General features: G+C 51.6%; 1 protein-coding gene across 3 annotated transcripts in view; it reads left to right on the top strand.

The window, feature by feature from the left end:
• The window catches only part of Rps6ka1 (ribosomal protein S6 kinase A1), a 39,868-nt gene extending 23,063 nt beyond the window's left edge, over positions 1 to 16,805 (top strand). For all 3 annotated transcript variants that reach the window (XM_028888175.2, XM_028888176.2, XM_028888174.2), the window contains 12 exons: positions 88 to 176; positions 1,327 to 1,391; positions 1,709 to 1,811; positions 4,328 to 4,458; positions 6,098 to 6,223; positions 6,422 to 6,511; positions 6,771 to 6,929; positions 12,953 to 13,114; positions 13,315 to 13,391; positions 13,506 to 13,623; positions 15,412 to 15,549; positions 15,875 to 16,805. In XM_028888175.2, coding sequence (XP_028744008.1) covers positions 88 to 176; positions 1,327 to 1,391; positions 1,709 to 1,811; positions 4,328 to 4,458; positions 6,098 to 6,223; positions 6,422 to 6,511; positions 6,771 to 6,929; positions 12,953 to 13,114; positions 13,315 to 13,391; positions 13,506 to 13,623; positions 15,412 to 15,549; positions 15,875 to 15,997 — 1,381 coding nt within the window. In that variant the 3' untranslated portion in view covers positions 15,998 to 16,805. The remainder of the gene's footprint in view (positions 1 to 87; positions 177 to 1,326; positions 1,392 to 1,708; positions 1,812 to 4,327; positions 4,459 to 6,097; positions 6,224 to 6,421; positions 6,512 to 6,770; positions 6,930 to 12,952; positions 13,115 to 13,314; positions 13,392 to 13,505; positions 13,624 to 15,411; positions 15,550 to 15,874) is intronic.
• The last annotated feature ends 10,557 nt before the right edge of the window (positions 16,806 to 27,362 follow it).

Genomic DNA, 27,362 nt, shown 5'->3' with positions numbered 1-27,362 from the left:
GAGCTGGGAAAGAGACCTGGACAAAGGAAGGGGCTCTGGAGCTTCTGGGGTGGGGCTTGTCCCTGATGAGACCTACCACTGTTCCAGGGCGAAGCTAGGCATGCCCCAGTTTCTGAGCACGGAAGCCCAGAGCCTCCTGCGGGCCCTGTTTAAGAGGAATCCTGCCAATCGGCTTGGTAAGCAGCCCCAGCTTGGGAGGAGACATGGCCGTGGAGGGACAGGGTACAGCTGCAGCCTAGGCCGCAGGGCCACATCTGGGACTGAAAGGCGCTGTTGTCCTTTGTGTGAGCAGACAATGCCGCTGGCCACCCTATTTTCTGGCTCCATGTATGGTGTTGGGAGGGTGACCTGTGTGTAGGGGGAGGCAGGAACTGAGTCATCCCTGCCCCCTCAGGGACAAGGACAGAGAGAGGCCCCCCACACAGCTTCTCTGCCAAGGTTGCTGGCTCAAGAGGAGGCACATGGGCTCAGGAGTAAGAAAGGCCCCAGTACTGGCCCTGTCTGCCCCCACTGCCTGGCACCTAGCAGTCACTGTAAATATTTGTTGAGTGATTGGGTACCGTTTATGAGCTACGTGATTGGGCAGGTGACTTTACCACTCCGAGCCCCAAGTTCCTTGTGTCGGTGGAGACAGTGTTCCCAAGCCCGCTCCCAGGGTTCTTTGAGTCAGAGAGGGACCAGCCTGTCCTCTCCACAGTGTTTGCTGACTTTTTAATTGCTGGCTTCAGCTGGACTTCGGCCAGCTTCGTAAAGTCCTTTCCAAGTCCCTGGGCTGACTTGAACAAGAGTCCGTCTCAGGGATGAAGAGGGCAGTAGGAGAAGGAGGGCGGAGATGGGCCTGTGGTGAAGCAGATGAAGGACCTTGTTGGATCTCAGAAGTCCAGCTTCTGTCCTGACTGTCGCTTGGACAAGTCACCTGTCCTGCCGGCCCTTCCTTCTGTCGGTACACTGGCGCTCGATCGTAAAGTAGAAATGCCGAGTGGGCTGCGGGCTTCAGGGTGATGGATGCTGATGCAGGGCAGGGTGAGCCCATGCTGTCCTCTGCTGCAGCAGATGGTCCAGAACACCTGGGGACAGGGTCGGTCCAGAGCACCTGGGGACAGGCTCGGTCCAGACCACCGGGGGACAGGCTCGGTCCAGACCACCAAGGGACAGGGTCAGTCCAGACCACCGGGGGACAGGCTCAGTCCAGACCACCGGGGAACAGGCTCAGTCCAGACCACTGGGGGACAGGGTCGGTCCAGACCCCCGGGGGACAGGCTCAGTCCAGACCCCCGGGGGACAGGCTCAGTGCCTGAGGCTGGACCTTCACTTGGTTTATTGCAGGCTCAGGCCCTGACGGGGCAGAGGAGATTAAGAGGCATGTCTTCTACTCCACCATTGACTGGAATGTGAGTGAATGTCACACTGTGGCTCTCTGATGGGCACGGGAAAGGTGGGGAACGGGGCCTCTGCCACCACACCGTGGCTCTGTGATAGACACGGGAAGGTTGGGAACAGGACCACCTAGGACCTCCGGTGGGGGAGACAGAAGGTGAGCAGCCCTTAAAATGCCCTTGGAGGGCAATGCCGTGCCCTTGAAGCCCGGTCTCCCAAGGCTTCAGACTTGCTGTTATCTACTGGGTGGTATAGCCTCCACTCTTCCTGCTGGGGCTGCTTGCAGGCTGTGGGGTTGCCATGGTGATCAGAGCATGTCCTCACCTTGCAGAAGCTCTACCGTCGTGAGATCAAGCCACCGTTCAAGCCAGCTGTGGCCCAGCCCGATGACACCTTCTACTTTGACACTGAGTTCACATCCCGCACACCCAGGGGTATGTCCCTGATCTGGTTTGTCTGTCCAGGGCTGGGCCCAGGGAAGCAGATCTTTGGGGGAATCCTGGGATACAGAGGTAGTATCAAGGACCAAGGACTCTGGGAGCTCAGGTGTGTGGGTAGATAGGCAGTATCTGGCTCCGTGGGATTCATACTCAGTCCTGGCCTCACACTACCTGGCTGCCTCTCTGGGGCTCTGAGGGCCTCTTTGTCTCTGGGTGAGGGAATGAGATGTGGGGGTGGTTTAGGCTACAACAGCAAAGTCAGGACCCCTGCCCCAGGCATCTTCCTTCCCGTTGGGAAGACTAACCAGGTCAGGCCTCCACTCGCATCAGGCATGAGGAATCCAACTTGGCAAACCTGTGATGGAGAGTCTGGCGGAGCGGAGGTGACACTATATGCCCACAGGTTGGATGAATGTAGGAATGGGCTCCGGCTTCTGATGCTGGGCTCCTTTGCTCTTCTGGAACATTTGACAGTCACACACACACACACACACACACACACACACACACACACACACACACACTCTTCTGGAACATTTGACAGACAGACACACACACACACACACACACTCTTCTGGAACATTTGACAGACACACACACACACACACACACACACACACACACACACACACACACACACACCGCTTCCTTGGTGGCTACAAAAAGCCAGTGAGGATGATCCCAGTGTTCTGGCCAGATGCTGCCAGTGGATGGAGAGATGCATGTCAGTTCTGTGATGCCTTCTTGGTGATTTTTTTCTCTCTGGAGTTTGCACACCACCGATGACAGGAAGCTCATCACTTCTGAGCTGTTTATCTTCTCTTTATCTGCCAAGTCCAGACCAGGTCCCCACTGTCCCTCAGCCATAGGAGAGAAGGGTGGTGAAGACAACCTAGAACTGTGGTGAATGAGACAGAACCGTGTAGCTCAGGCTGTGGGGAGGAGGCTTTAGACCGTCAGGGCATCAGCAGCAGACGGCTTTCTCGGGGAGGGCGGACGAGCTAAGCCTGGAATGACGGACAGTCAGTGGATTATCTAATCCAGGGGACAGCATGTGTGGCCGCTCTGAGACTCTCCTGAGGATGTGATACTCCAGTGGGGCTAAGGCCACATGGATCTCACTTGCCAGGCTCGGGGCAGTGGTGAGCATTCCCCTGCCAGGCGCAGAGGCCAAGTGGCCAGTGCTTTGTGGTTGGAACTGTCCCTCCAGCTGTGCCGACGATAGGCTTAGACAGGTGGGCCTGAGATCGAGGAGGCATCCTGCACCTGGCCTGAGCTGGAGGCTCTGCATCGGGGTCTCACGTTCCTCATGTGACATGCTGGGACGGTCTAAGCACGTGTTCATTTGTTTATATTGTGTGAATTAGTTATTTGGAGTGTTTTGAGACAGGGTTTCTTTCTGTAGCTCAGGCTAGCTTGGAACTAACTGTGGAACCCAGATTGGCCTCTAACTAGCGGCAATGCTCCTGACTCTGCCTTCTGGGTGCTGAAGTTACAGGTGTGTGCCACTGCGCCAGACTTGTTTATGTGTTCATTTAGTGTGTAAATGAAGGAAACAGTAAAAGGAGGAGGACACACTACTCCTGAAGTGTGAGGGACACACTACTCCTAAAGTGTGGAGGACACACTACTCCTGAAGTGTGAGGGACACACTACTCCTGAAGTGTGAGGGACACACTACTCCTAAAGTGTGGAGGACACACTACTCCTGAAGTGTGAGGGACACACTACTCCTAAAGTGTGGAGGACACACTACTCCTGAAGTGTGGGGGACACACTACTCCTGAAGTGTGGAGGAGGTCTTTACTGTAGATAGGAGGGAGGGGTCCAGGCTGAACATGGCCGGCAGACTAAACCAGACCATGAGCGGAGAGATGGGGAGGGAGAGCAAGAGAGGAGATGCTGACCAAGAGGAGTGGCCCGGGCAAGAGGTCAAGACTGAGCTAGCCAAAATGACTGAATTATCTAGGAATCAGGCTGGGGGGAGGAAAGCGCAAGCCAAGCCCCTGGGAGGAAGAGGTTTAGGGTAGGGGGTGTGGTGAGGAATGCTGGGAGAACCCACAGGTACTAAAGGATGCTGGGGGGGGGCACAGGTACTAAAGGATGCTGGGATGGGGGGGCACAGGTACTAAAGGATGCTGGGAGGGCTGGGAGAACCCACAGGTACTAAAGGATGCTGGGGGGCAGAGGGGAGGCACCCACAGGTACTAAAGGATGCTGGGAGGGCCAGGGTTGGGGGGGACCCACAGGTACTGAAAATTGTCCCAGGTTTCTTTGAGACCTAACAGTGTATATGTGTGTATTTCTTTTGTGGTGCTGGGAATCAAACCCAGGACATCGTGCATTCTAGGCAAGTACTATACCACTGAGTCTCACATGTGAACAGATAGGCAAAGGCCTGGCATGGCTGCCTGCTAGGGCAGGCCAGGATCCCTGTAGTCTCCCTTTGCTGGACTGCCTTGGGATCAAGGGCACCCCCTCACCCTCATGTCTCCTCCTCTCCTCGACAGACTCTCCAGGCATCCCCCCCAGTGCTGGTGCCCATCAGCTGTTCCGTGGATTCAGCTTCGTGGCCACTGGCCTGATGGAGGATGATGGCAAGTCCCGGACCACTCAGGCTCCCCTGCACTCAGTGGTCCAGGTGAGGGAGATGGGGGACTGTGCCTCAGTCGCCCTTTTCTACCCAGAAGCAGAAGAGCCGAGAACACAGGCTCCGGAGCGGGACAGATCAAACTGCTCTGGGATCCAGACAGCCTCCAGGCTTCTGGATCTCACGGTCCTCATGTGTAAACCGATCCGTGAAACACAGTTGTTGACACCTGTGGCCTCGATTATCTGCCAGCAACAGAGATAGAAAGTTCTTAGGAGGAATGCCAGAGATTGCCCTGAGGGTGGCATGGGGGAGTGGCTCAGGTGTCCCTGATAAGAACAGGGGCCAGGGACCTGTGTGTTCACACTCGCTCCTCTGTACATGGACTGCTCCATGGAAAGTGGACAGCTAAGAGGCGGTAATGTAGACGTCAGAGCTCGTGGCCTGGGCCTAAAGCTTACAAGGTGACCAGATTCCAGAGGAGACACTGGCCCCTGGGCCTCAGTTTTCTCGTCTGCAACTGGGGTAATGATGGAACCTTCCTACACGGCCATAAGGCTTTCCAGAGCTGATGTGTGAAGTTAAGATCACCATGTAATCCTTTGTTTGTTTGAGACAGTCTCTCTAAATAGGTTAAATACTTTGTCTGCCCTGGAACTCTTTATTGTAGACCAGGATAGCCTTGAATTCACAGAGATCTAGCCTCTTCCTCTGGAATGCTAGAATTAAAGGCATGTGCCACCATGCCCTGTCCACTAAGTAATTTCTTACCTAAATTGGGATGTCCTTATCCAGGACAAACATTAAACCAGGCTAGACGTGAGGCTAGCAGGCCTAAGCCAGGGTTGTCCATAAGGTATGTTGAAACACAGGGCTGGAGGGATGGCTCAGTGGTTAAGAGCACCAGTTGCTCTTCTAGAGGTCCTGAGTTCTATTCCCAGCAACCACATGGTGGCTCACAGCCATCCATAACTGTAATCCCATGATATCTGATACCCTCTTTTAGTGTGCAGACAAAACACCCATATACATTATGTACATAAATAAATCTTTTTTTTTTTTCCTCTTCTTTTTTGGTTTTTTGAGACAGGGTTTCTCTAATGTAGTTTTGGTGCCTGTCCTGGATCTTGTTCTGTAGCCCAGGCTGGCCTCGAACTCACAGAGATCCACCTGCCTCTACCTCCCGAGTGCTGGGATTAAAGGTGTGCGCCGCTGCTGCCTGGCTCAGTATATATTTTTATGTAAAGTATATACCAACCTTGAGACATGATGGTATAGACCCATATACCCCAAGAAGCAGAGACCCTTAGTCAAAGCTGCATTAAATGGCAGGCTTAAGATAGAGTTGCTTTTTGTACCCAGCTTAGGTCTGCCCAGGCTTCTGAAACCATAAACTGTCAGTGTCTGGTTCTCCTGGTCTGCCCCATCTTGCTGTGTCCTGTATTGTCATGTCCCCCGCCCCCACGCCCCCTTGGGCTACCCTGTGACTACACCACAGTGAGCGTGCCCATTGCAGAGAATAGAAACTGAGGCTCACAAAGGGGCAGGTTCTTGACTGAGGTCACACAGATAACACTCGGGCCCTGTGACTCTCCTTTCTCCATGCCCTCTTCACTGAGCCAAGGCATGATGTTAGGGATGACCCCTGGACCGCAGCGCCTGGGGTCAAGCTGACTCTTGTCTTCCACAGCAACTCCACGGGAAGAACCTAGTTTTCAGTGATGGCTACGTGGTAAAGGAGACGATCGGCGTGGGCTCCTACTCCGTGTGTAAGCGCTGTGTGCACAAGGCCACCAACATGGAGTACGCTGTCAAGGTCGGCGTCCCAACCATATCCTGACTAAGGCTGCTGGGTTGGGGGTGAGGCCAGTGCCCCTGTGGCACTCTGATAGGAGGGTCTGTGGATTACGACGGCGCGTGCTGATTCTCCCTGGCCCTGTGATATGGGCTTCATGGCGGAGAGAATCGGACTGTGGGGTCTGGGCCCCTGACATGTGTTCCCCCCGCTCTTCAGGTCATCGACAAGAGCAAACGCGATCCCTCAGAGGAAATTGAGATTCTTCTGCGGTATGGACAGCACCCCAACATCATCACCCTGAAGGATGTGAGTGGGGAGGGGTCCTTGTTTTTTACTTCAGGGCCTCTTCCCAGTGCTCATGAGAAGAGGTAGGGGTTCCTGAGCGCTCCCCCGCAGACTCGGGCATTCTCTGAGCCCTCTTGAACCATCAGGGATGAGGCCAGCGCCCACTCTCCAGCGGGATGGCAGCCCAGAAGGGGGGCGGCCCAGCACCCCAGCCCTAAGGTTTCCTTGTCGGGAGATCTGGTGGTTGAGGGTCCCAGCCCGATGACGAGGTCTCTGGCAGGTGTATGATGATGGCAAACACGTGTACCTGGTGACAGAGCTGATGAGGGGCGGGGAACTGCTGGATAAGATCCTCCGGCAGAAGTTCTTCTCGGAGCGGGAGGCCAGCTTCGTCCTGCATACCATCAGCAAGACTGTGGAATACTTGCATTCCCAGGGGGTAAGTCTCGATTAGTCATGATGTGGGCAGAGAGCGAGAGCTGGCTGCCTCAGGAGTGGCAGTCTCCAGTCAGAGGAGCCTAGGAATGGGTAGGTGGGTTAGTCTAAGAGGAAGGAATAGGTAAAGCCAGACTCAGGGATTTGTCCAGGACCTACTGTGTGCCCTACACCATGCTAAGGTTTAACTTAAGGGATGTGTCCTTTGTTATTCCAATTGGATCTCCATGAAGTCCTGAGTTAGATGTTGTCACTGGCCCCTGGCAGGTCAGAAGTCTGAGGCTCAGAGTGTAAGGTCTTTTTCCTGGGTTCCCACAGCCGGGGCCGGGGCCGGGGAGACTAGAAGTTGGCAGGAGGAGTAGATTTTGTTTGGAAGGTGCAGGGGTCCCTATGGGGAGCCCTGCGGCTTCCCAGGAGGAGAGGGTGGCCCAGGTGCTAAGAAAGAGGGGGTGAGCAGGGTCAAAGGGCAGGGTGTGGCCTTCTGTGTTGATTGCTGTTGGCCCGGGTGAATAAATCACGTGGGAGGGTAAAGCTCCTCATGGTTGTGAGTTCCCCTGCGGTTCTCTCTGGGTGATGTGATGTTTTGACGTGCTTCTGACCAGGCAGCGAGAGGGTTAGGAATGTAGTCAGCCTGGGGTCACGTGCCTTTAATCCCAGCACTCAGGAGGCAGAGGCAGGTGAGCTCTATGAGCCTGGTTTACCTATGGAGACCTTGTCTCCAAAGAGGAAAAAATAAAGACCACTAAGTCAAACATGTTAATCCACCCGTAATCCCAGTTTGTGAGGATCATCACAAGCTGGCAGACAGCCTAGGGTGTGTGCCACATTGCCTCACATGTATGTGTGTGTGAGATCGAATTGTATGTGGGCAGGTATGCATACACATATGTGCCTGAGTGTGGAGGTCAGAGGTCACACTACACTGTATGTATTGAGGTAGGGTCTCTCACTGATCCAGGATCGTGCCGACTAGCTAAGCAGCTTACTTCAGGATCCCTGTCTCCACTTCTAAGCATTGCGATTACAAGTAGCCTGTCATATCTGCCCAGCGTTCACACGGGTGCCAAAGATCAGAACTCTGGTCCCCGGGTTCACATGGGGTCCTGTTTAGCTTTCTGTTGCTGTGATTATGACCAAAAGCAACTTGGGGAGGAAAAGATTTATTTGAATTTATACTTTCCAGGTCATTGACCAACACTGAGGGAAGTCAAGGCAGGGCTGAGGCAGAGACCGTGAGGAGCACTGCTTACTGATTTGCGGCTTGTTCGGCTTGCCTTTTTTATTATTATTGATAATTTGTGTATATTTTATATGTGTGGATGTTTTGCCTACAAGCATGTCTGTGTACCACAGTGCATTCCCCCAGTGCCTGCAGAGGCCAGAAGAGGGCACTGGATCCTGTGGAACTAGAGTCACAGACAGTTGTGATCTCCCGTGTGGGTGCTGGGGATCAAACCTGGGTCCTCTGGAAGAGCAGCCAGTGCTCTTAACCACTGAGCCCTCTCTCCAGCCCAGGCTTGCTTTTTTTATATAACCCAGGACTACCTGCCCAGAGGTAGTGCTTCCTGCAAGGGATTCAGGCCCCCACATTCAAATCAGTCCCAATCAAGAAAACACCCTGCAGATTTGCTACAAGCCAGTCTGGAGGAGGCATTTTCTCATTTTCCAAGGTAGCTTGTGTCATGAGGACAACAAAGTAGCCAGCACACGTGGCGAGAACTTTCCTCGAGATTTGTACGTGCAGGGGGTGGGGCGGGGCGGGGCGGGGCATGCACGCCTTTATTTGCATTGAATGTACAGCGATGTCTACAGTGTGAGACTTTCCTATTGGTAAGTCACGTGTATGTAAAAGAGTTCAGTACTTCCTTGGAGCATGGGGGTTCAAAAGAGATCAGTACTTCCTCGAAACATTGTGGTTCCGGCTCTGAAGCCATTGTTTCCCCGGCAGCATTAATTATGCTACTTTGTAATTCCCATCATGCCTGTAGCTCTTGTAAACTGAAATGTGTGGCAACTCTCTCGCCCTTTGCAGTACCACGCCTCACCATTGGCCTCCATCCTGGGCTCTGAGTGGGAGAACGGGTCTTTTTTAAGTCCTCGTGTGTGTGCTAGGTGCACACTGCCCAGAAGTATTAAGTCTGTTTCACTTTCTTGCCGGGAGAGTGGGAATAAGGTTCAGAAGGCCAACTGAGGTCTTAGATCTAATCATATAGAAGACTTAACTAGTTTTTGTTTATTATTATTGTTGTTGCTGTTAGTTTGTATTTTAAGGTAGGGTTTCTCTATGTAGCCCCAGCTGTCCTAGAACTTACTCTCTAGGTCAAGCTGGCCTTGAACTCAGATATTACCTGCCCCTGCCTCCCTAGCACTGGGATCAAAAGTGTGCACTACCTTGCCCTGCTTTTGTTTATTATTTTTGAGACAAGGTCTTGTAATATAACCTAGGCTAGCCTGAAACTTGCTATATAGCCCAGGCTGATCCTGAATTCACTATTCAACCTTGCCAGGCTGGCCTAGAACTCACAGAGATCAACCTGCCTCATCCTCCCCAGGGCTGGGATTATAGACATGAGATATTTAATGCCTAGCAAGAATATTTAACTATTACAGGCCACTGGCCTTCAAGGACTTCCAGTTTTCTTTGTCCTTAGTGGACTATATATAGAGGAAGACTGGAAAGGGGACTTACTGTGACCATGTCCAACCGTTGGCATCCAGGTCCATGTTTTAGTGACTGGGGTGGAAGTAGGGGTCATGATGTCCGCACGGGTCCACAGGCTCAGGATCTCCTCTCCTCGTAGCTGGGGGCCAATCACAGGACCTGAGCTAGTTATGGAGTCTTTGGATCAATTATTTTGCTAGACTCAAAAACATGGCAGTGTTTGATTACATATAACTCACTAGGAGAATTCTTTTACATTTGTTCACTTCATTTATTATGCGTGTGTGTGGGTGTGCCACAGCGCATGTGTGGAGGTCAGAGGATAACCTGTGGGAGTCGGTTATCCCCTTTCAACATGTAGGGATCGAACTCAGGTCATCAGACTTGGCTGCAAGTGCCTTAACCAACGGAGCCATCTCAGAGGCCCAGAATTCTTTCATAGGGGACTTTACCTTATAACCAAAGCTTTGGTTTGGTTACCACGTGTGTTTTTAATGGTCATGTTTGAAGTGGCTTTGGTTTCTTAAATGGCCAATATAAGCAGACTAATGATAAAATATGTCAGACCTGAGAGTAAATATTTCCTTTTCCTGTTTCATTCGCAAGTTAATACTGGTTAACAGTCCCCCTAAGGGCTTTGGTTCAGTGGTAGAGTGCTTGGTAGTGTACTAGAGGCCCTGAGTTCCATGCACAGTACTGGGGGGTGGGGGGGGCACACATAGTGTGCCTTGTAACTCTAGCAGATACTCTGAGGCAAGAGTATCATGAATTTGAGGCTAGGCTGGGACGCTATCTAACAAGCTATAGGTTAGCCTGGGCTACATAACAAGACCTTGTCTCCCAAAACAAAGTCACACCAGGGCAGTGGTGGCACACACCTTTAATCTCAGCACTCAATCCCAGGAGGCAGAGGCAGGTAGTTCTCTGTGAGTTCTGTGAGTTCAAGGCCAGCCTGGTCTACAGAGTGAGTTCCAGGACAGCCTAGGCTACACAGAGAAACCCTGTCTTAGAAAGAGAGAGAGAGAGAGAGAGAGAGAGAGAGAGAGGAGAGAGAGAGGAAGAAGAAGAAGAAGAAGAAGAAGAAGAAGAAGAAGAAGAAGAAGAAGAAGAAGAAGAAGAAGAAGAAGAAGAAGAAGAAAAGAGAAGGGAAGGGAAGGGAAGGAGGGAAGAAGGGAAGAAGAAGGGAAGAGGAAAGGAAAGGAAAACCACTGGGCCTGAGTAGCTATGGTGACTGTCACCTAGGCCCCAGGAGCAGTGTTTTGTTGAATTGCTGTCTTTCCCACTCTGGCTTCTCTCACGCCTGCCCAGACTGCTGTGACTTTCTGTGATGATGTACACACCTGATGGCCAGTAGATAACTCTGGAGCTTTTCCGAGCTGTGCCCGCCCCTCCCCCGCCACACCCCGCCCCCTTCTGTTCCAGCCATGGTGAGGCACAGTTCCTGTCAGAGTTACTCATCTCTTTATGTTGCTAGGGCAGGTAAGATCACAAACTTCCCTATCCCTGTTCCCCAAAAGTATTCCTTGTGCCCCACTAAACTGAAAAGATCCTGCGACCATGGTCAGGGCTGAGTTCAAGTTCTGCCCTTGTCTCTTACAAGTCAGTTCTTCTCTCAGGGTCTCAGTTTCCTCTTGTAAAGTGTCACCTGCCTATATGCTGAGGTGTGGTGAGTAGCCCCAGGGAGACCGTGATTGTGAAGTGACTTTTTTAAAAGACTTATTTATGTATGTGTCACACACAAGCACCTACGGGGGCCAGCAGAGGGTGACGCATGTACTGTTACTCTCCACCTGTTCCTTTGAGGCAGGGTCTCTCTCTCACCCTGGGGCTCACGTTTTCTTGACTAGGTTGAAAGCCAGTGAGCCCATCACCCATCACCCATCAGTCTGCCCGCCCCACCTGGAGGTGGGGTTTCAGGCACAGCACACCACTTTGTTCTGTAGGTTCTGGGACCCAAAGGCTTCTCTGGTCCTCAAGACTGCTCTGCCAGGGTTCTTTTTTTTTTTTTTTTTAAGATTTATTATTTGTTTGTTTGTTTATTGCGCATGCAGTGTCCTGCTGCTGTATACGCCTGCAGGCCAGAAGAGGGCGCCAGATCTCATTACTGATGGTTGTGAGCCACCATGTGGGTGCTGGGAATTGAACTCAGGACCTCTGGAGGAGCAGTCAGTGCTCTTAACCCCTGAGCCATCTCTCCAGCCCGGTTCTTTTTTCTTTTGGGGGGCGGAATGGGGTTCAAGGCAGGGTTTCTCTGTGTAGTCCTGGCTGTCCTGGAACTCGCCCTGTAGACCAGGCTAGCCTCAAACTCACAGAGATCCACCTGTCTCTGCCTCCTAAGTGCTGGGAATTAAAGGCGTGCGCCAGCCCCCCACCCCCCACCTCCCGGCTCAGCCAGGGTTCTTACCGCCAAGCCATCTTTCTAGCCCTGCTTTTGTTGGTTGGGTGGTTGGTTGTTTCCGAGGACTGTATCGCAGGTCAGCCTCTACCCTACTGTGTAGTCAAGGATGAACTTGAACTTCTGATCCTTCTGCAGGGTGCTATAACACTGAGCTACATACCCAGTCCTCCATTTTTTTCTTTACATTTTTATTATATATTTTGTTTGTGTGTGTGTGGACACATGCATGCATGTACTCATGCTGTGGCACATGCATGTGGCAGTCAGAGGACGATGTATGGGAGTAGGTTCTCTGCTCCCACCAAATGGATTCCACTGATCACACTCGGGGGTCAGACTCGACTGTGAGCATTTTCCCCACTCCGCCTTCTCGCTGACCCCTTGACTTACGTTTAAGGGACTCACTGGCAGCAGCAGTCTCCAGGCGGGTGATGGTGTTGGGGACAGGATCCTGACAGGACAGAGACAGAGTGCCTGGGCAGAGCCTGCAGAGTTTGTTGGTGAAATGGTACAGGGATAAAAAATGTTTTAAAAAGGAAGAGGAAAAGGAAGAAGGACCCATACTGTAGGAAGGAGGGAGCTGCCCTAGAAGAGAGTAGGTGGTGAGGAGATTGGGGAGACATTAGGGAGGGCCACGGGCATCTTCACGGAGGTTCCAGAAGACAATGTGAAGCCGGTAGGATGGTTCAGCTTGTGACAGTGCTTGCTGCCACCGCTGTCAGCCCGAGTGTGATCCCCAGGACCCCCCGGGTGGAGCGAGAGAACTGACTCCCTCAAGCTGTGCGCCCTGGCACACCACCCCACAATTTTCTTTTTAGGCAATACCATCATAGGGCCCCCATTTCAACATGTCCTCCCTCTCGGGGTCTGGCCCTTTTCCTGTCTGCATGACTTTGCCACATCTGACAGTTGGCATGGGTCACTGGTACCTTCTGCACCATGTGCTGACCCAGCCCTCGGCCCCTAGGTCGTCCACAGAGACCTCAAACCCAGTAACATCCTGTATGTGGACGAGTCCGGGAACCCCGAGTGCCTGCGCATCTGCGACTTTGGCTTTGCCAAGCAGCTGCGGGCTGAGAACGGACTTCTCATGACGCCTTGCTACACAGCCAACTTCGTGGCACCTGAGGTAAGTGGAGGCAACAGAATTTCTGTGTCTGCTCTCCAAGGCCCCATGCTGCCTAGAACGGAAGTGGTCATGACCTTGACCCAGGTTTCAAGGGAAGACCTATAGCCCATGCCCTTGACTGCTTCCCACCTTTCTGGGAACTGATCCTTTCCGAATGCCCCTGAGCCCGACCACTTTCCCTGCCACCCCCCTCCTGCCAGGTGCTGAAGCGTCAAGGCTATGATGAAGGCTGTGACATTTGGAGCTTGGGTGTCCTGCTGTACACCATGCTGGCGGGGTGAGTGTGAAGTCTGGGCCCGTGGCCCTGCCCCTGGGAGCTGCCAACCTCCTAGCCTCCCCCTGTGCCAGGATGGAGGCCAAAGGCTAAAGCTGGGCTCGGGGACTTCTCTAGATACACTCCGTTTGCCAATGGACCCAGCGACACCCCGGAGGAGATCCTCACCCGGATCGGCAGTGGGAAGTTCACCCTCAGCGGGGGAAACTGGAACACGGTCTCTGAGATGGCCAAGGTGAGTCTGTGAGGCCTGGAGGCCGGGGCCAGGCTGCTGCCGACCGCAGTTCAGGGACAGGTTTCCCGCAGCCTTCCCCTAAGTGGAATGTTCCACAATCCCCGCTGCAGAATTGCCCCAAGTAGAAAATTCCTAGACGTACACCCTTCGCCGTTTGTCTGGATAACTTCACTGGCCCTTCCATGTTCTGGGGCCGAAGGGATGCAGAGGGCTGCCTAACCCCTGTCCCTCTCTGTGGAAAGTTGGTGTGGTAGACAATACAGGCCTACACGTAGAGGCTGGTCTCTATGGCAAGGCATGTGGGCACCTGTCCATGCCCTGTGGAATGCCTTCCCAAAGGAGGCTACACTTCACCTTTCAGTATTGGGAAGTTTCTTTTTTTATATATATAAAACTTTTTATTTAAAAAAATTTTTTTTCTTTCCTTTTACATACCCCCTGTTCCCCCTCCCTCCTCTTCTCCTGCTCCCCCCCACATACCCCCGTCCCCTCCTCATAGAGGGTAAGGCCTCCCTTGGGTAGTCAACACAGGCTGTCCTACCATGTTGGGGACAGACTAGCCCCTCCCCCTGCATCAAGGCTGAATAAGGCATCGCACCATAGGGAATGGGGTCCTGGTGTAGGGAGTGGGGTCTGGTGTAGGGAGTGGGGTCTGGTATAGGGAATGGGGTCTGGTATAGGGAGTGGGGTCTGGTAATCACCAGAACCTCCGTGGAACACCAGGTTGAACCTCTCACAAACAGCACAGCCTACACCAGTGTTTGAGGCGGATATTGTTAGCTCTATTTCTCAGAGGGAAACTGAGGCTCAGAGTTAAGTAACTGTCCGGGACAGTCAGGCTAGTGAGTAGAAGAGCTTGAATAGAAATAGAAACCAAGTTTGGGGTTTTTATTTGTTTAAGGTTTTGTTGCTGTTTCAGGGTTTGGTTTGGTCTCACTATATAGTCTAGGCTAGCCTACAACTAGGTCTGTAGACCAGGCTGGTTTTTTCATCCAGATCTGCCTCCCCACTGCTGGGTTCAAAGGTGTGCACCGCCACCCCCAGTCTTAATTTTATTTTTAATGAATGTGTATGTGAGTACAGGTGCCGCAGAGGCCAAAAGGCACAGGGCCCCCTGGAGCTGGGCCTGCATCCCTTGAGAGCCTCCCAACAAGAATGCTGGGAACTGAACTCCAGGTCTTGGGAGAGCGCTAAGCACTGAGCTTGTCTGCTTTGATTTTTTTCCATTGAAGACAGTCTCTCCCAGCCCTTGCTGGCCTATAAGCCTATGTAGCTGAGGCTGATTTTGAACTCTTGATCCCCCTGCCTCTGCCCCCCAAGTGCTGGGATTAAATACCTAGCATGTTTTTTCATGGATTTTTCTCTTTGTTTTCGTTCTTCATCGTACTGGGGATGGAACCCAGCACCTCGTGCATGCCAGGCAAATCTCTCAACCTCTCAGCTACATCCTCCCCCCAGGAAGAGTCCAGTTTGAATCTGTGTCTCCTCGATCCCCAAGGCTTTAGGCAATTCCCACCTTTTCACGTGGCTTTTCTGAAGGAGAGGAGGGAAAAGATGTCCCTCCCAATGCCTGAGTAGCAGAGATGGAAGGGAAAGACGCCCGAGCTGTCGTTAGGGGGAGGCTTTGACTGTCTGAAGAATGGACTACAGGGCCTTCTGTAAGGGCCCACGTCAGAGACGGCTGGACACGATTGCCTCGGGTCATCGCCATCGGCGAGGCACTCGGTGGGCACGGCTGTGTGCTGCCTCCCTGCCCCACTCACCACCCCGTGCCCACTGTGCCTCCAGGACCTGGTATCCAAGATGCTGCACGTGGACCCCCACCAGCGCCTCACGGCCAAGCAGGTCCTGCAGCACCCGTGGATCACACAGAAAGAGAAGCTTCCCCAGAGCCAGCTGTCACACCAAGACCTGCAGCTCGTGAAGGTGGCCCTCAGTGCCTGGGCGGCTGAGGGGGCGGGGCCGGGGGCGGGGACGCCGCAGTGCCGGAGCCAGACCGTTCTGTGTCTCGGCCCGAAACCAGATGTGGCAAAAGACATAGCCCTGCCCCCAAGGGAGTCCTGGACTTCCACGCCACAGTGTCATTGTATTCTCGTGTCCCAGGGAAACCCCGTGGCCGTGAAGCACCACCAAGGCTAAGAGGGTGGGCTGGGTGGGCTGGGGGACCCTGGGAGGGGTGGGCCAGACCCTGCGGTGTGTGTCTTGTCTGTCTGCCCTCCCTCATGGTTCGATCTCCTACCCTCTCTCTTAGGGAGCCATGGCAGCTACGTATTCTGCGCTCAATAGCTCCAAGCCCACCCCGCAGCTGAAGCCAATCGAGTCTTCTATCCTGGCCCAGCGGCGGGTGAGGAAGCTGCCCTCCACCACCCTGTGAGCCCCAGTGCGGACAAACCAACTCCTTGGAGGCCGAGTCCCTCCCAGAGGGAGCAAGCCTGCGTCACAGGACCAAGTGAAGCGGAGTCCTTCCCGAAGGGCCTGGGGAGTAGCCGGCCCCGATCACCCAGTCAGGGTGTGAAGTGCCTTCTCCCCCAGGACGGGCTCTCCTGGGCTCGGGCTCCGTGGGTGAAATCCACTCACTGTACGAACTATTTTTTAAGGGAGAGAAAAAAAAAAAAAAAACCGGCATCATCTACCATGGATTTTTACGAGATCCATTTGCCTTTCTGGCCCTTGCAGTCCCAGGAGGAGGAGCAGCGAGTCGCATGGAGACTGGGTGGCCAAGACTGACTTGATCGGCTTTGGGGCCCTCCCCTCGGCACCCCTCTGTCGGCCATGGAGCCATCCGCACATGCCTCCAAGCAGCCCCTTGTTGCCTCTCAGAGTCACCCACTGGCTGTCCAGCAGAGCCTGGTCCCCAGCCGGCTCCCTCCTGTCCTGGGGTTCCAGAACTACTTTCTGCTAAAGCCAAGAACGCACGCAGCCCTGTCGGCTCTTGGCTCCAGGCACCAGCATCCACATTGCCCATCCGCAGCGGGCCCCTGCAGTCGGGTCGGACGGCCCCGTGGAGGGGAGGCAGAGAGCACTTTTTGGCAGACTTCCTGTCTGTCGCTGGACAGAGTTCACAGGAGACCAGGGAGTGGGGCCACGGGGGCGTCGAGGGCTTTTTCATTTCCTCCTCAGCTGGTAACTCAGGGTTCATCTGTCCAAGGCCTTTCTAATAAACTTACAATCCAGTCGAAGCATATGCTCTTCCGCTCTTTGCCCTCCTTGAGGACTTGGGAAGGGACAGGAAGTAGGCTAGAGACAGCTTAGCCCACCTGCTTGGAGCACAAGTCATTTGAGGAGCTCGTGAGAATCCCTCTGGTTTCCTCCCTGTGCTCCTACCGGAGGATTCCACACAGAATGGATGAGCAGTAAGGACACCAGCAGTGACAAATGCTGACCCCGGTGGCTGGCCCTGAGGTCCATGTCGCTCCCTTTGAGCTGAGAGTCCACCCCAGGGCCTTACGCCCGAGACAAGTGCTTTGCCACTGTTCTCCTCCTTCCTTTACTCCGGGGCTGGGGATTGAACTCGGAGCCCCTCACAGTTCTCTGTCACTGAAGTAGATCCACCCTTGCACCTGTATCACCTAATCTTAATCCTGTCAGGCTGCCGGGTGGTGGTGGCGGCAGCGGCAGCGCACGCCTTTAATCCCAGCACTCAGGAGGCAGAGGCAGGCGGATCTTTGAATTCAAGGCCAGCCTGGTCTACAGAGTGAGTTCCAGGACAGCCTGGGCTCCACAGAGAAACCCTGTCTATAAAAACCAAACACAGCCCTGTTGGGGAGATGCTCCATTTTACAGAGGGTAGACAGGCTCAGAGGGGCTGGCGTTTCTCATGAAGCCAGGTAGAGAACAAGGTCCTGGATGGTACTCCCTGGGAGGGGACAGTTCACAGCCAAGGTCGCCTGCTGATGTCACGTGCAGAGTTAGATCAGGTCAGGGAGGGAGGCCCCTGTAGAGAGGCCCCCAAGCTGAGGTCTGTAAGAAGGATCGTCGAGGACACGGGAGTTCGGACAGACCCAAAGAGGGATGCAGGCTAGTTGGAGGCCAGAGCTAGGGAAACGGCTCGGTCTGGAGGGAGAGGGCTGACGTCACTGTCTTCGGTTTGTGTAAGGTGAGGCTGGCCAGGAGGTAGGGCTTTGCAGGCCCGACCGGAGCGGCTGAACAGTGCAAGCTCTTGAGAGGACTTAGGCCAGTGGTTCTCAACCTCCCCAAGGCTGTGACCCTTTAAGACTGTTCCTCAGGTGGTGACCCCCAACCATGAAATTATTTTTGTTGCCACTTCATAACTGTAATCTTGCTACTGTTATGAACTGTAGTGTAAGTCTTTATATTTTCCAATGGTCTTAGGTGACTCCCATGAAAGGGTCATTTAACCCAAGGGGTCGCGACCCACAGGTCGAGAACCACTGATTTAGAGGCTGGTAGTGAGCTGAGAGGTATAGGTTAAGTTTAATTCCTGACACCGTATAAATAAGACATGATAACATGGCCTGTCTCTCTCCCCAGCACCTTCCTATATCTATAGCCCAGGCTGGTCTCAAACACCGTTTTCCTTTTTTTTTTTTTTTTTTTTTTTTGGTATGAGTGCTTTATCTGCATCTGTGACTGATTGCAGACCAGAAGAGGGCATCAGATCCCATTATAGACAGCTGTGAGCCACCATGTGGTTGCTAGGAATTGAACTCAGGTCCTCTGGAAGAGCAGCCAGTGCTCTTAACCACTGAGCCATCTCTCCAGCCCCAAACACCGTATTTCTGCCTCAGCCTCCTAAGAGGAAGTGGAGAGTCACTGGCCTGTTTCTATGGTACTGTAGATTAAGCCACCTGGAAAATGAGAAGCATGGACACTATCCCTGGGCGATCCACCTGCCTCTGCCTCCCGAGTGCTGGGATTAAAGGTGTGCATCACCGCTGCCTGGCATACATTGGCAAGTTTGCTCACATACCTGGCCCAGCATTTACCCTCAAGCGACCTATCACCTGCAGAGTGCTGGGAGCCAAATGGTTGTCATGCTTTCTTCCGTTAGGTCCTGTGTGAGCAAGATACAATCAACCCTATTTCACACAGGATAAAGTTGTAGCCCCGAGACTGATGTGCCCAAGGACACAATAGGTAGCAGAATCAAATCTACAGAGGGGTCTTCCTGCTTCTGAGAATACCATGAGCTACTTCCGCATAGCACAGATCCATCCAGCTCCCTCCCTCCGCCTCAGCCAGCCACACTGTCACAAAATTCTTACATTATGGAGTCTGCTGTCAAAGGTTGTAATTGTGGGAAATTTCCTTTCTACTGGGTGGTGGTGACACATGCCTTTAATGCTAGCTCTCAGGAGGCAGAGGTAGACAGATCCCTGTAAGTTTGAGGCCAGCCTGGTCTACAGAGCGAGCTCCAGGACAGTCAGGGCTACACAGAGAAACCCTGTCTCGAAGAAAAAAAAAAAGTTCCTTTCCTTGGCAAATAGTGGAAGATATTGGAAATTTATCTTCCTGATGATCAGAAAATAGAAAGTTGCCCATTGCCTGGGCTGCACACATTATTGGCAAGGTGTGGGAGATTCCTGTTCTCACAGAGGGATGTTGAGACACACTGACATGTTCCCTCTGGATCAGAGACTCATTCTCATCTTTATATGCACCACATGTGCACAGGTTCCTCTGGAGACCGGAAGAGGGCGTGGACTCCCTGGAACTGGAGTTGGACAGTTTCAGGCCACCTGATGTGGATCCTGAAAACCGAACTCGGGCCCTGAAAGAGCAGTACATGCTCTTCACTGCTGAGACGTCTCCCCTGCCCCATGGATCCTGTGTTCCATGCTTTCTATGAATACCTCAAAAATAGTCACACACACACACACACACACACACACACACACACACACACACGCCCCCGCCCCCAGAGGAAGGGCTGGCTTCCTGCCCGTGTTAAACATCCAAACACATAAGACCTAACATAGAAGTTCAAACCCTTCACTCAGCTCGGTCATGACAGGTCAGCAAAGGACCTGTCGACCTGTGGCTTGGCTGCTGGTTGAACTGTCAGCCGTATGATTCACTGAGCCCACTTCCCCCCGGGGCAGGGTACTGACGTCACACCCGTACCTAAAGCCATCTCCAAGGGCTGAGGTGGTTCAGCTGGTAGAGCGCTTGCCTCGAAGGCGCAAAGCTCTGGGTTCCATCCCTAACTCTGTGTAAAACCAATCGTGTGGCCACTTCACCTACAAACCCCACACTCTGGAAGTAAAGGTAGGGAGGGCCAGGGGTTCAAGGTCATCCTCAGCCACATAGCACATTTGAGGCCAGCCTGATTCAAAGAAAAAAAACCAGCCGGGCGGTGGTGGCCCATGCCTGTAATCCCAGCACTCGGGAGGCAGAGGCAGGTGGATCTCTGTGAGTTCGAGGCCAGCCTGGACTACCAAGTGAGTTCCAGGAAAGGTGCAAAGCTACACAGAGAAACCCTGTCTCGAAAAAACAAAAAAAGAAGAAGGGAATTGACATCAAATGAAGAAGTGTGCCCACAGTGTCCAGGCAAGGAAGTGGCTGTGCCCCCCTTTTTAAAAACATTTATTATTGTGTGTGCACATTTATGTGTGTGGGCACACATGCCCCAGCAAGTGAGTGGAGGTCAGGGGACATCGTGCAAAAGTTGGCGCTCTCCTAGCATGGGCTTCAGGGGACTGAACTCAGGCCTTTAGGCTTGGTGGCAAGTACCTTTGTTTGCTGAACCATCTCCCCAGCCCCGTGCATTTTTTTGTTTGTTTTTGAGAAGGAGAACTTCCTACTGCCAGGCAGGCCTCTATGTCGCCCAGTCTTGCCTTGAACTCCTGGGTTCAAAAATCCTCCTGTCTCAGCACACTGTACTGTGCCAGTGAGGTAGGAGCCTAAGTCTATCTTGTCTCAAAGTTCATAGGTGTCCTATATTTGATCCTCATTCAGAAGCTACATTTCAACTCATAATGACTCATAAAAGCCTATAGTTAAAGAGCCTTAAAGGCCTCGACCTAACCCCTGCCTCCTAAAGGAAGCTCCTTCAGCTCATCAACCAGCCCTCAATCAAATATCACAGCAGTGGAGAATCCACCACACCACAAGGTGGTCCCCAACCCATGGAAAGTTCCTCCACCCTGAGCTGAGATTTTCTGAGTAAATTTACTTTTTTTCTTGAAATGGAGAGAGAGGTTCCCCACTAAGTCTGGGGGAGTCAGGGAAAAATGACTCACTACAAAGGAGAGAAACCTCACTGGGTGCTGCACAAGCCACAGGCAAAGGGGCGACACGACACTAAGACTGTGCAAGGGAAGACTCCCTGAGAGGTGAGGGTGAGGGCTCAGCCCCCGGACCCCAGGATTCCAGCAGTGGCCCTTCCTTTCTCCTCCTGCCCAGTTCATCTGAGAAAGCGTCAATGGGTGGACACACCCCAGACCCCAAGTCAGTCAGATCTGTGATGTCCTCAAATGCCAAACAAAAATATACTTTATTTATACTCCCGTGTGTGTGTGTGTGTGTGTGTGTGTGTGTGTGTGTGTGTGTGTGTGCGCGCGCGCGCGCATGCGCGCACGCGCGCGCATGTTCGTTCGCACCAGGGAATGACCATCAGTGTCATCTTCAGAAATGCAGTCCACACCCTTTGAGACAGGTCTCATGGCCCAGAGCTCACTAGGCTACACTAGCTGGCCCCAGAGTCAGAACCTCCTGTCTCTGTCCCTGAGCACCAAGCTTTTCATGTAAATTCTAGGATTTGAACTCAGGTTCAGATTTGCAAAGAGAAGTTCTACCAAACCCTTCCCCATCCCCAAACACAGTTGTGAGCATGGATGAAGACTTTTTTTTCTTTTTCCGAGACAGGGTTTCTCTGTGTAGCTTTGCGCCTTTCCTGGAACTTACTTTGTAGTCCAGGCTGGCCTGGAACTCACAGAGATCCGCCTGCCTCTGCCTCCCAAGTGCTGGGATTAAAGGTGTGCGCCACCACCTCCCATCCTGTTTTTTGTTGTTGTTGTTGTTGATTTGGTGAAACAAGATGGCTGAGGAATGGCTAACACACGTTCACTGCTCCCTCCTTCCTCCCAGATCACATACTTCGGCCTCCTAGCTCAGGTTCTTTCCTCATTCCAAACTGGGGGAGCAAAGCCATACCCGAGATCTGGAGGGAAGTCGGCTTCTCTGAGGAGCCCTACCCAGGGAGAAAAGAACCTTCCAGGAGGCCTTCGCTCTCTCCCTTCCTGCCCAGAACCGCTCTCTGAACTATAACTCGTGTGTGACTCAATCTGAGAGTACTTTTTATAAGTCATTTCCTCTGTCTCTTCTCTTCTGGGGCTCCACACCTGCCCCAGAGGCTGTGGGCTGAATTGAGAAATCAAGAGGCAGATGACACACGTCTGACCTGGGCTTGAAGCTTGCCCCTGGGACAGGCCCAGGGTCACTCATCCATGGCAAACATTCCTCCCTGGGGCTGGATTTAGCTGGGCCAGTCCCTCCCACAGTTGCTATGGAGCTTTAATTACAGGACCTTCAGGGGGCAGCCAACTAGAAACTAACTTTGAGGAATGAGTCGGGGTTTAGGAAGGCACAAATGAGTCTCACGCCAGCCATCACTAGTTGTAAATTCTTAAGCAGTCACCTGGCCTGTAAATCTCAGTTCTTACAGGTAGCTCAAAGGCTCCTCAGAGTGAGTGGGGGCACTTCAGAAAGAATTAATAATGCAGCCAGATCTGGTGGCTCAGGACTGCAGTTCCAGCTACCTGGGAGGCTGAGACAGCAGGCTCCAAGTTCAAGGTTATCTTGAGCAACTTAGTGTGACTATCTCAAGTTAGAAAGTAAAAATAGGACTGGGGACATAGCTCAGCAGTAGAGCACTCGCCTAGCATGCGTAAGGACCTGGGTTCAATCCCTAGGACTGGGAAACAAGTGAAGGAGAGTCAAGGCCCTAGCTGTAACCATGAGCAGGAGAAATGGGAACAAGGATGCCTCCTGGCCTGGTGTGGAATTGGTATTGTAGTCTTAGAGGCAGAGGAAGGAGGCTCCCGAGTTCAAGGCTGTCCTTGGCTACATAGCTGAGCTGGAGATCAGTCTATACTGAATGAGGTTCTGTTTCTAAACAACAGAAACAAATAAGCACACAAAAAAGATGTCTGTCGGGAGTGGGGCAGGCATTGTGAGTTTGAGGCTAGCCAAACTAATTTGCTAGTAGACTAGGCTTGCCTTGAACTCATAGAGATCCACCTACCTTTGCCTCCTAAGTGCAGGATTAAAAGTGTGTCATATGATGCTTGGTGAGATAAAATTTTCATCAATTTCTATATAGACCTGGCCAACCTTGACCTGCTGTGTAGGTCTGCCTAGCCTCAAACTCACAATTCTCCTGCCTCGGCCTCCTGAGTGCTGGAATCACAGGCATGTGCCTCTATGTCCAGGTAAGATCACAGTTTTTGTTTTGTTTTGTTTTTCGAGACAGGGTTTCTTTGTGTAGTTTTTGGAGCCTGTCCTGGAACTCACAAAGATTCACCTGCCTCTGCCTCCCGAGGGCTGGGATTAAAGGCATGGGCCAACACCACCTGGCCATTTTGCTTTTCTTTGTCCTAGCCCTCTGATGAGGTGCACGGACCTGTGGTCCTGGGAGTCTGGTGAAGGTGGAAAGGATTATTTCAGGATGGTGTATCCAAGTGTGCCACATCACTAAGCCTGTCCAAGAAAGTGGTTTTTTGGTTTTTGTTTGTTTGTTTGTTTGTTTTAGTGCTTTGAGACAGGGTTTCTCTATGTAGCTCTGGCTTTCCTAGAACTCACTTTATAAACCAGGTTGACCTTGAACTCATAGAGATCGATTTACAGAGATGGACTTACTTCCACCTCCCAAGTGCTAGGATTAAAGGCCTGCACCACTATACCCAGAAAGTGGTTATTGAAAAGGCTACTTAGCCGGGCGGTGGTGGCGCATGCCTTTAATCCCAGCACTCGGGAGGCAGAGGCAGGCGGATCTCTGTGAGTTCGAGGCCAGCCTGAGCTACCAAGTGAGTTCCAGGAAAGGCGCAAAACTACATAGAGAAACCCTGTCTCAAAAAACCAAAAAAAAAAAAAGAAAGAAAGAAAGAAAGAAAGAAAGAAAAGGCTACTTAGAGGGGCTGGAGAGATGGCTCAGAGGTTAAGAGCACTGGCTGTTCTTCCAGAGGTCATGAGTTCAATTCCCAGCACCCACTTGGTGGCTCACAACCATCTGTAATGAGATCTGGTGCCCTCTTCTGACCTGCAGGTGTATATGCAGACAGAACACTGTATACATAATAAATAAATAAATCTTTAAAAAAAAAAAAAAAAAGAAAAGAAAAGGCTACTTAGAGCCGGGCGGTGGTGGCTCACGCCTTTAGTCCCAGCACTCTGGACACAGAAGCAGGAGGATCTCTGTGAGTTCCAGGCCAGCCAAGGACATCTAAAGCTACACAACAAAATCTTGTCTCAAAAAAATGGGGGGTTGGGAGTGGGACTACTTAGGGCTGGAGAGGTGGCTCAGCAGTTAAAGCACACGGTCCTCTAGGACCCAGGTTCAAGTCCCAGCACCCGCCTCAGATGAGTCCCAACACCCAGTAAGTCCAGCGCCAGATGATCTAACACTGCTCGCCTGTGCACATATACAAATCCACACTCACATATGATCATAAAAAGATTTCAAAGAAACCAGGCAGTGGTGGCACACACCATTAATCCCAACACTCGGGAGGCAGAGGCAGGTGGATCTCTGTGAGTTTGAGGCCAGCCTGGTCTACAGAGCAAGATTCAGGAAAAGGCACCAAAGCTACACAGAGAAACCCTGTCTCGAAAAAACCAAAAAAAAAAAAAAAAAGATTTCAAAGAGGAAAGAAAGGCTACTTAAAGAACAGTCAGCCGGGCGGTGGTGGCACACACCTTTAATCTCACACTCGGGAGGTAGAGCCAAGCAGATCTCTATGAGTTCGAGGCCAGCCTGGTCTACAGAGTGAGTTCCAGGAAAAGGCACAAAGCTACACAGAGAAACCCTATCTTGAAAAAAAAAAAAAAAAGAGCAGTCTTGACAGCCTAGCATGGTGGTCCATACCTGTAATCCCAGTAATCCCAGCACTTCAAAGACAGAGCCAGGAGGATTGACATGAGCTTGAGCTTCAAAGTGTGTCCCCCGAACAACAAAGAAGCAAAAACTACAGCCAAGTGTGGTGGCACATGCGTGTGGTGGCACATGCGTGTGGTCACAGTCTGTGGAAGGGAGAAGGAACACTTGGTGTGGGGCTGGAGTCACGGCTCGGTGGTTAAGAGCACGGGCTGCCCTGCAGAGGAGTGTGGTTCAATTCCCAGCACCCACATGGCAGCTCACCAATCCAACACTCTCTTCAGACCTCGGCTGGCACCAGGCACACATGTGGTACATATACATACATGCAGGCAAAAGGCACATATAAAATAAACAAATATGGGAAAAAAAAAAAACAGGAGTGTATGTGATGGGTATGGCTAGGGGTGATGACTCACCATTAATCCCAGCCCGCAGGAGGCAGAGGCAGGTGGATCTCTGTGAGTCTGAGGCCAGCCTGGTCTACAGAGTGAGTTCTAGGACAGCCAGGGCTATTCTGTTTCAAACCAATAAATAAATAATAAAAAGTACTGTAAGTGTGAGGCTACCCTAGGCTACAGAGCAAAACTCTGTCTTGAAACACACACACACACACACACACACACACACACACACACACGGTATTAAATGTTGTTGAAAGTGGTTATACTACATAACAAACTTCCCTTCCAGGTTTGTCCTGACCTTCGGCCGAAGGGCTACGTGGGTCCCAGGATGAACCTGGATGCAGCCCGGCACACTTGTGGCGAAATGTCAAAAGGCTGGCCACCTGTGCTTCGATTGTGATACCGGTTGTTTTAAATTGAGTCATGCTGGTGGGCGTGGGGTGGTTTCTCTTTGTGAGTTTAGTCTGCGTTTCCTGATGACTAACATTAGTGAGCGTTGTTTTTTTCTTCCACAAACTCGATATTTCTATATGCTTCTGCTCGTGGGAACCTTTTGTGGAATCTTTCAATTGAGTTGTTTCTCTTACAGATTGTAGAGAACTCCATGTATGTACATACTAGATGCAAGACTTTTATCCTATATATAGTATATCAACATAATGTATGTATGTTAATATGTTATATATATTATGAATATGTTCTCCCAATCTGTGACTCACTGTTTTATTTGAAGAATGGAAGTTTTTGTTGAAGAATTTTTTATATATAATTTATTTTTATTTTATGTGCATTGGTGTTTTGCCTGCATGTATGTCTGTGTGAGGGTGTCAGAAGCCCTGGAACCGGAGTTACAGACAATTGTGAGCTGCCATGTGGGTGCTGGGGATTGAACCTGGGTCCTCTGGAAGAGCAGCCAGTGCTCTTATACACCGAGCCATCTCTCCAGGACTGTTGAAGAACAATTTACAAATTAAAAATTATTTTTAATTTAGCTGGACATGGTGACCCACATCCTTAATCCCAGCATTCAGGAGGCAGAGGCAGGTGGATCTCTGAATTTGAGGCCAGTCTGGTCTACAGAGTGAGTTCCAGGACAGCCAGAGCTACATAAAAGAGAGACCCTGTTTCAGAAGACAAAAAACAGAGGCTAGAGAGATGGCTGGGTGTGGTTCTTTTTTGAGACAAGGTCTTGGCTGGCCTTGAACTTGCTATGTAGAGCAAGCTTGCCATGAACCTTTGGCAATCCTCTTCCCTCTGCCTTCTGAGTGCGCATATATTGATACTGTAAGAGCCACCACTCTGTAGACCAGGCTGGCCTTGAACTCACAAAGATTTGCCTGCCTCTGTAGGTGTGTGCCACCACCGCCCCACAACTGTGCTTGATTTTTCAAACCTACTTTTTCCTCTCTCCCTCTCTGTCTCTGTCTCTCGTTTCTTTTTCTTTTAGGAAAAATTCTAACTTTGCTGTTTGTCAAAAGATCAAGTCTGATCCTTATTGTGGAATACTAGTTAAAGATGTGTTACATTCATTTATGCTGTGGATTATTTGTTTAATTATGCAAAGATGTGTTGCATTCTTTTACGTTGCATTTGTTTAACTCTGTGAAACTATGTTACTTTGCCTGTCTAAATAACTGATTGGTCTAATAAAGAGCTGAATGGCCAATAGCTAGGCAGGAGAGGGATAGGTGGGGCTGCCAGGCAGAGAGGAGAATTTCTCCCTGAGGAGAAATTTAAGCTAGAAAGGAGGGAGAAAAGGAGAGAAGGACTCAAGGGACCAGCCACCCAGCAACACAGCAAGACACTGAATAAGAAAAAGGTAGCCAGGCAGTGGTGGCACACACCTTTAATCCCAGCACTTGGGAGGCATAGGCAGGAGGATCTTTGTGAGTTTGAGGCCAGCCTGGTCTACAGAGTGAGATCCAGGAAAGGCACAAAGCTACACAGAGAAACCCTGTCTCGAAACCCTCCCCCCCCAAAAAAAAAAAAGAAAAGAAAAAGAAAAAGGTAGATGGGATAACTTAAGAAAAGCTGGCCGGGTGGTGATGGTGCAGGTCTTTAATCCCAGCACTTGGGAGGCAGAGGCAGGCAGATCTCTGTGAATTCTAGGTTAGCCTGGGCTACAGGCTCCAAAGCTACATAGAGAAATCCTGTCTTGAAAAACCAAAAAAAAAAAAAAAAAAAAAAAAAAAAAAAGGAAGAAAGAAAAGAAAAAGAAAGAAAGAAAGAAAAGAAAAGCTGGCTAGAAACAAGCCAAGCTAAGGCCGGGCATTTATAAA

Source organism: Peromyscus leucopus, chromosome 2, assembly GCF_004664715.2.
Source record: "Peromyscus leucopus breed LL Stock chromosome 2, UCI_PerLeu_2.1, whole genome shotgun sequence".
NCBI classification, from domain to species: Eukaryota; Metazoa; Chordata; class Mammalia; order Rodentia; family Cricetidae; genus Peromyscus; species Peromyscus leucopus.
This window is presented reverse-complemented; position numbering and strand designations above follow the sequence as displayed.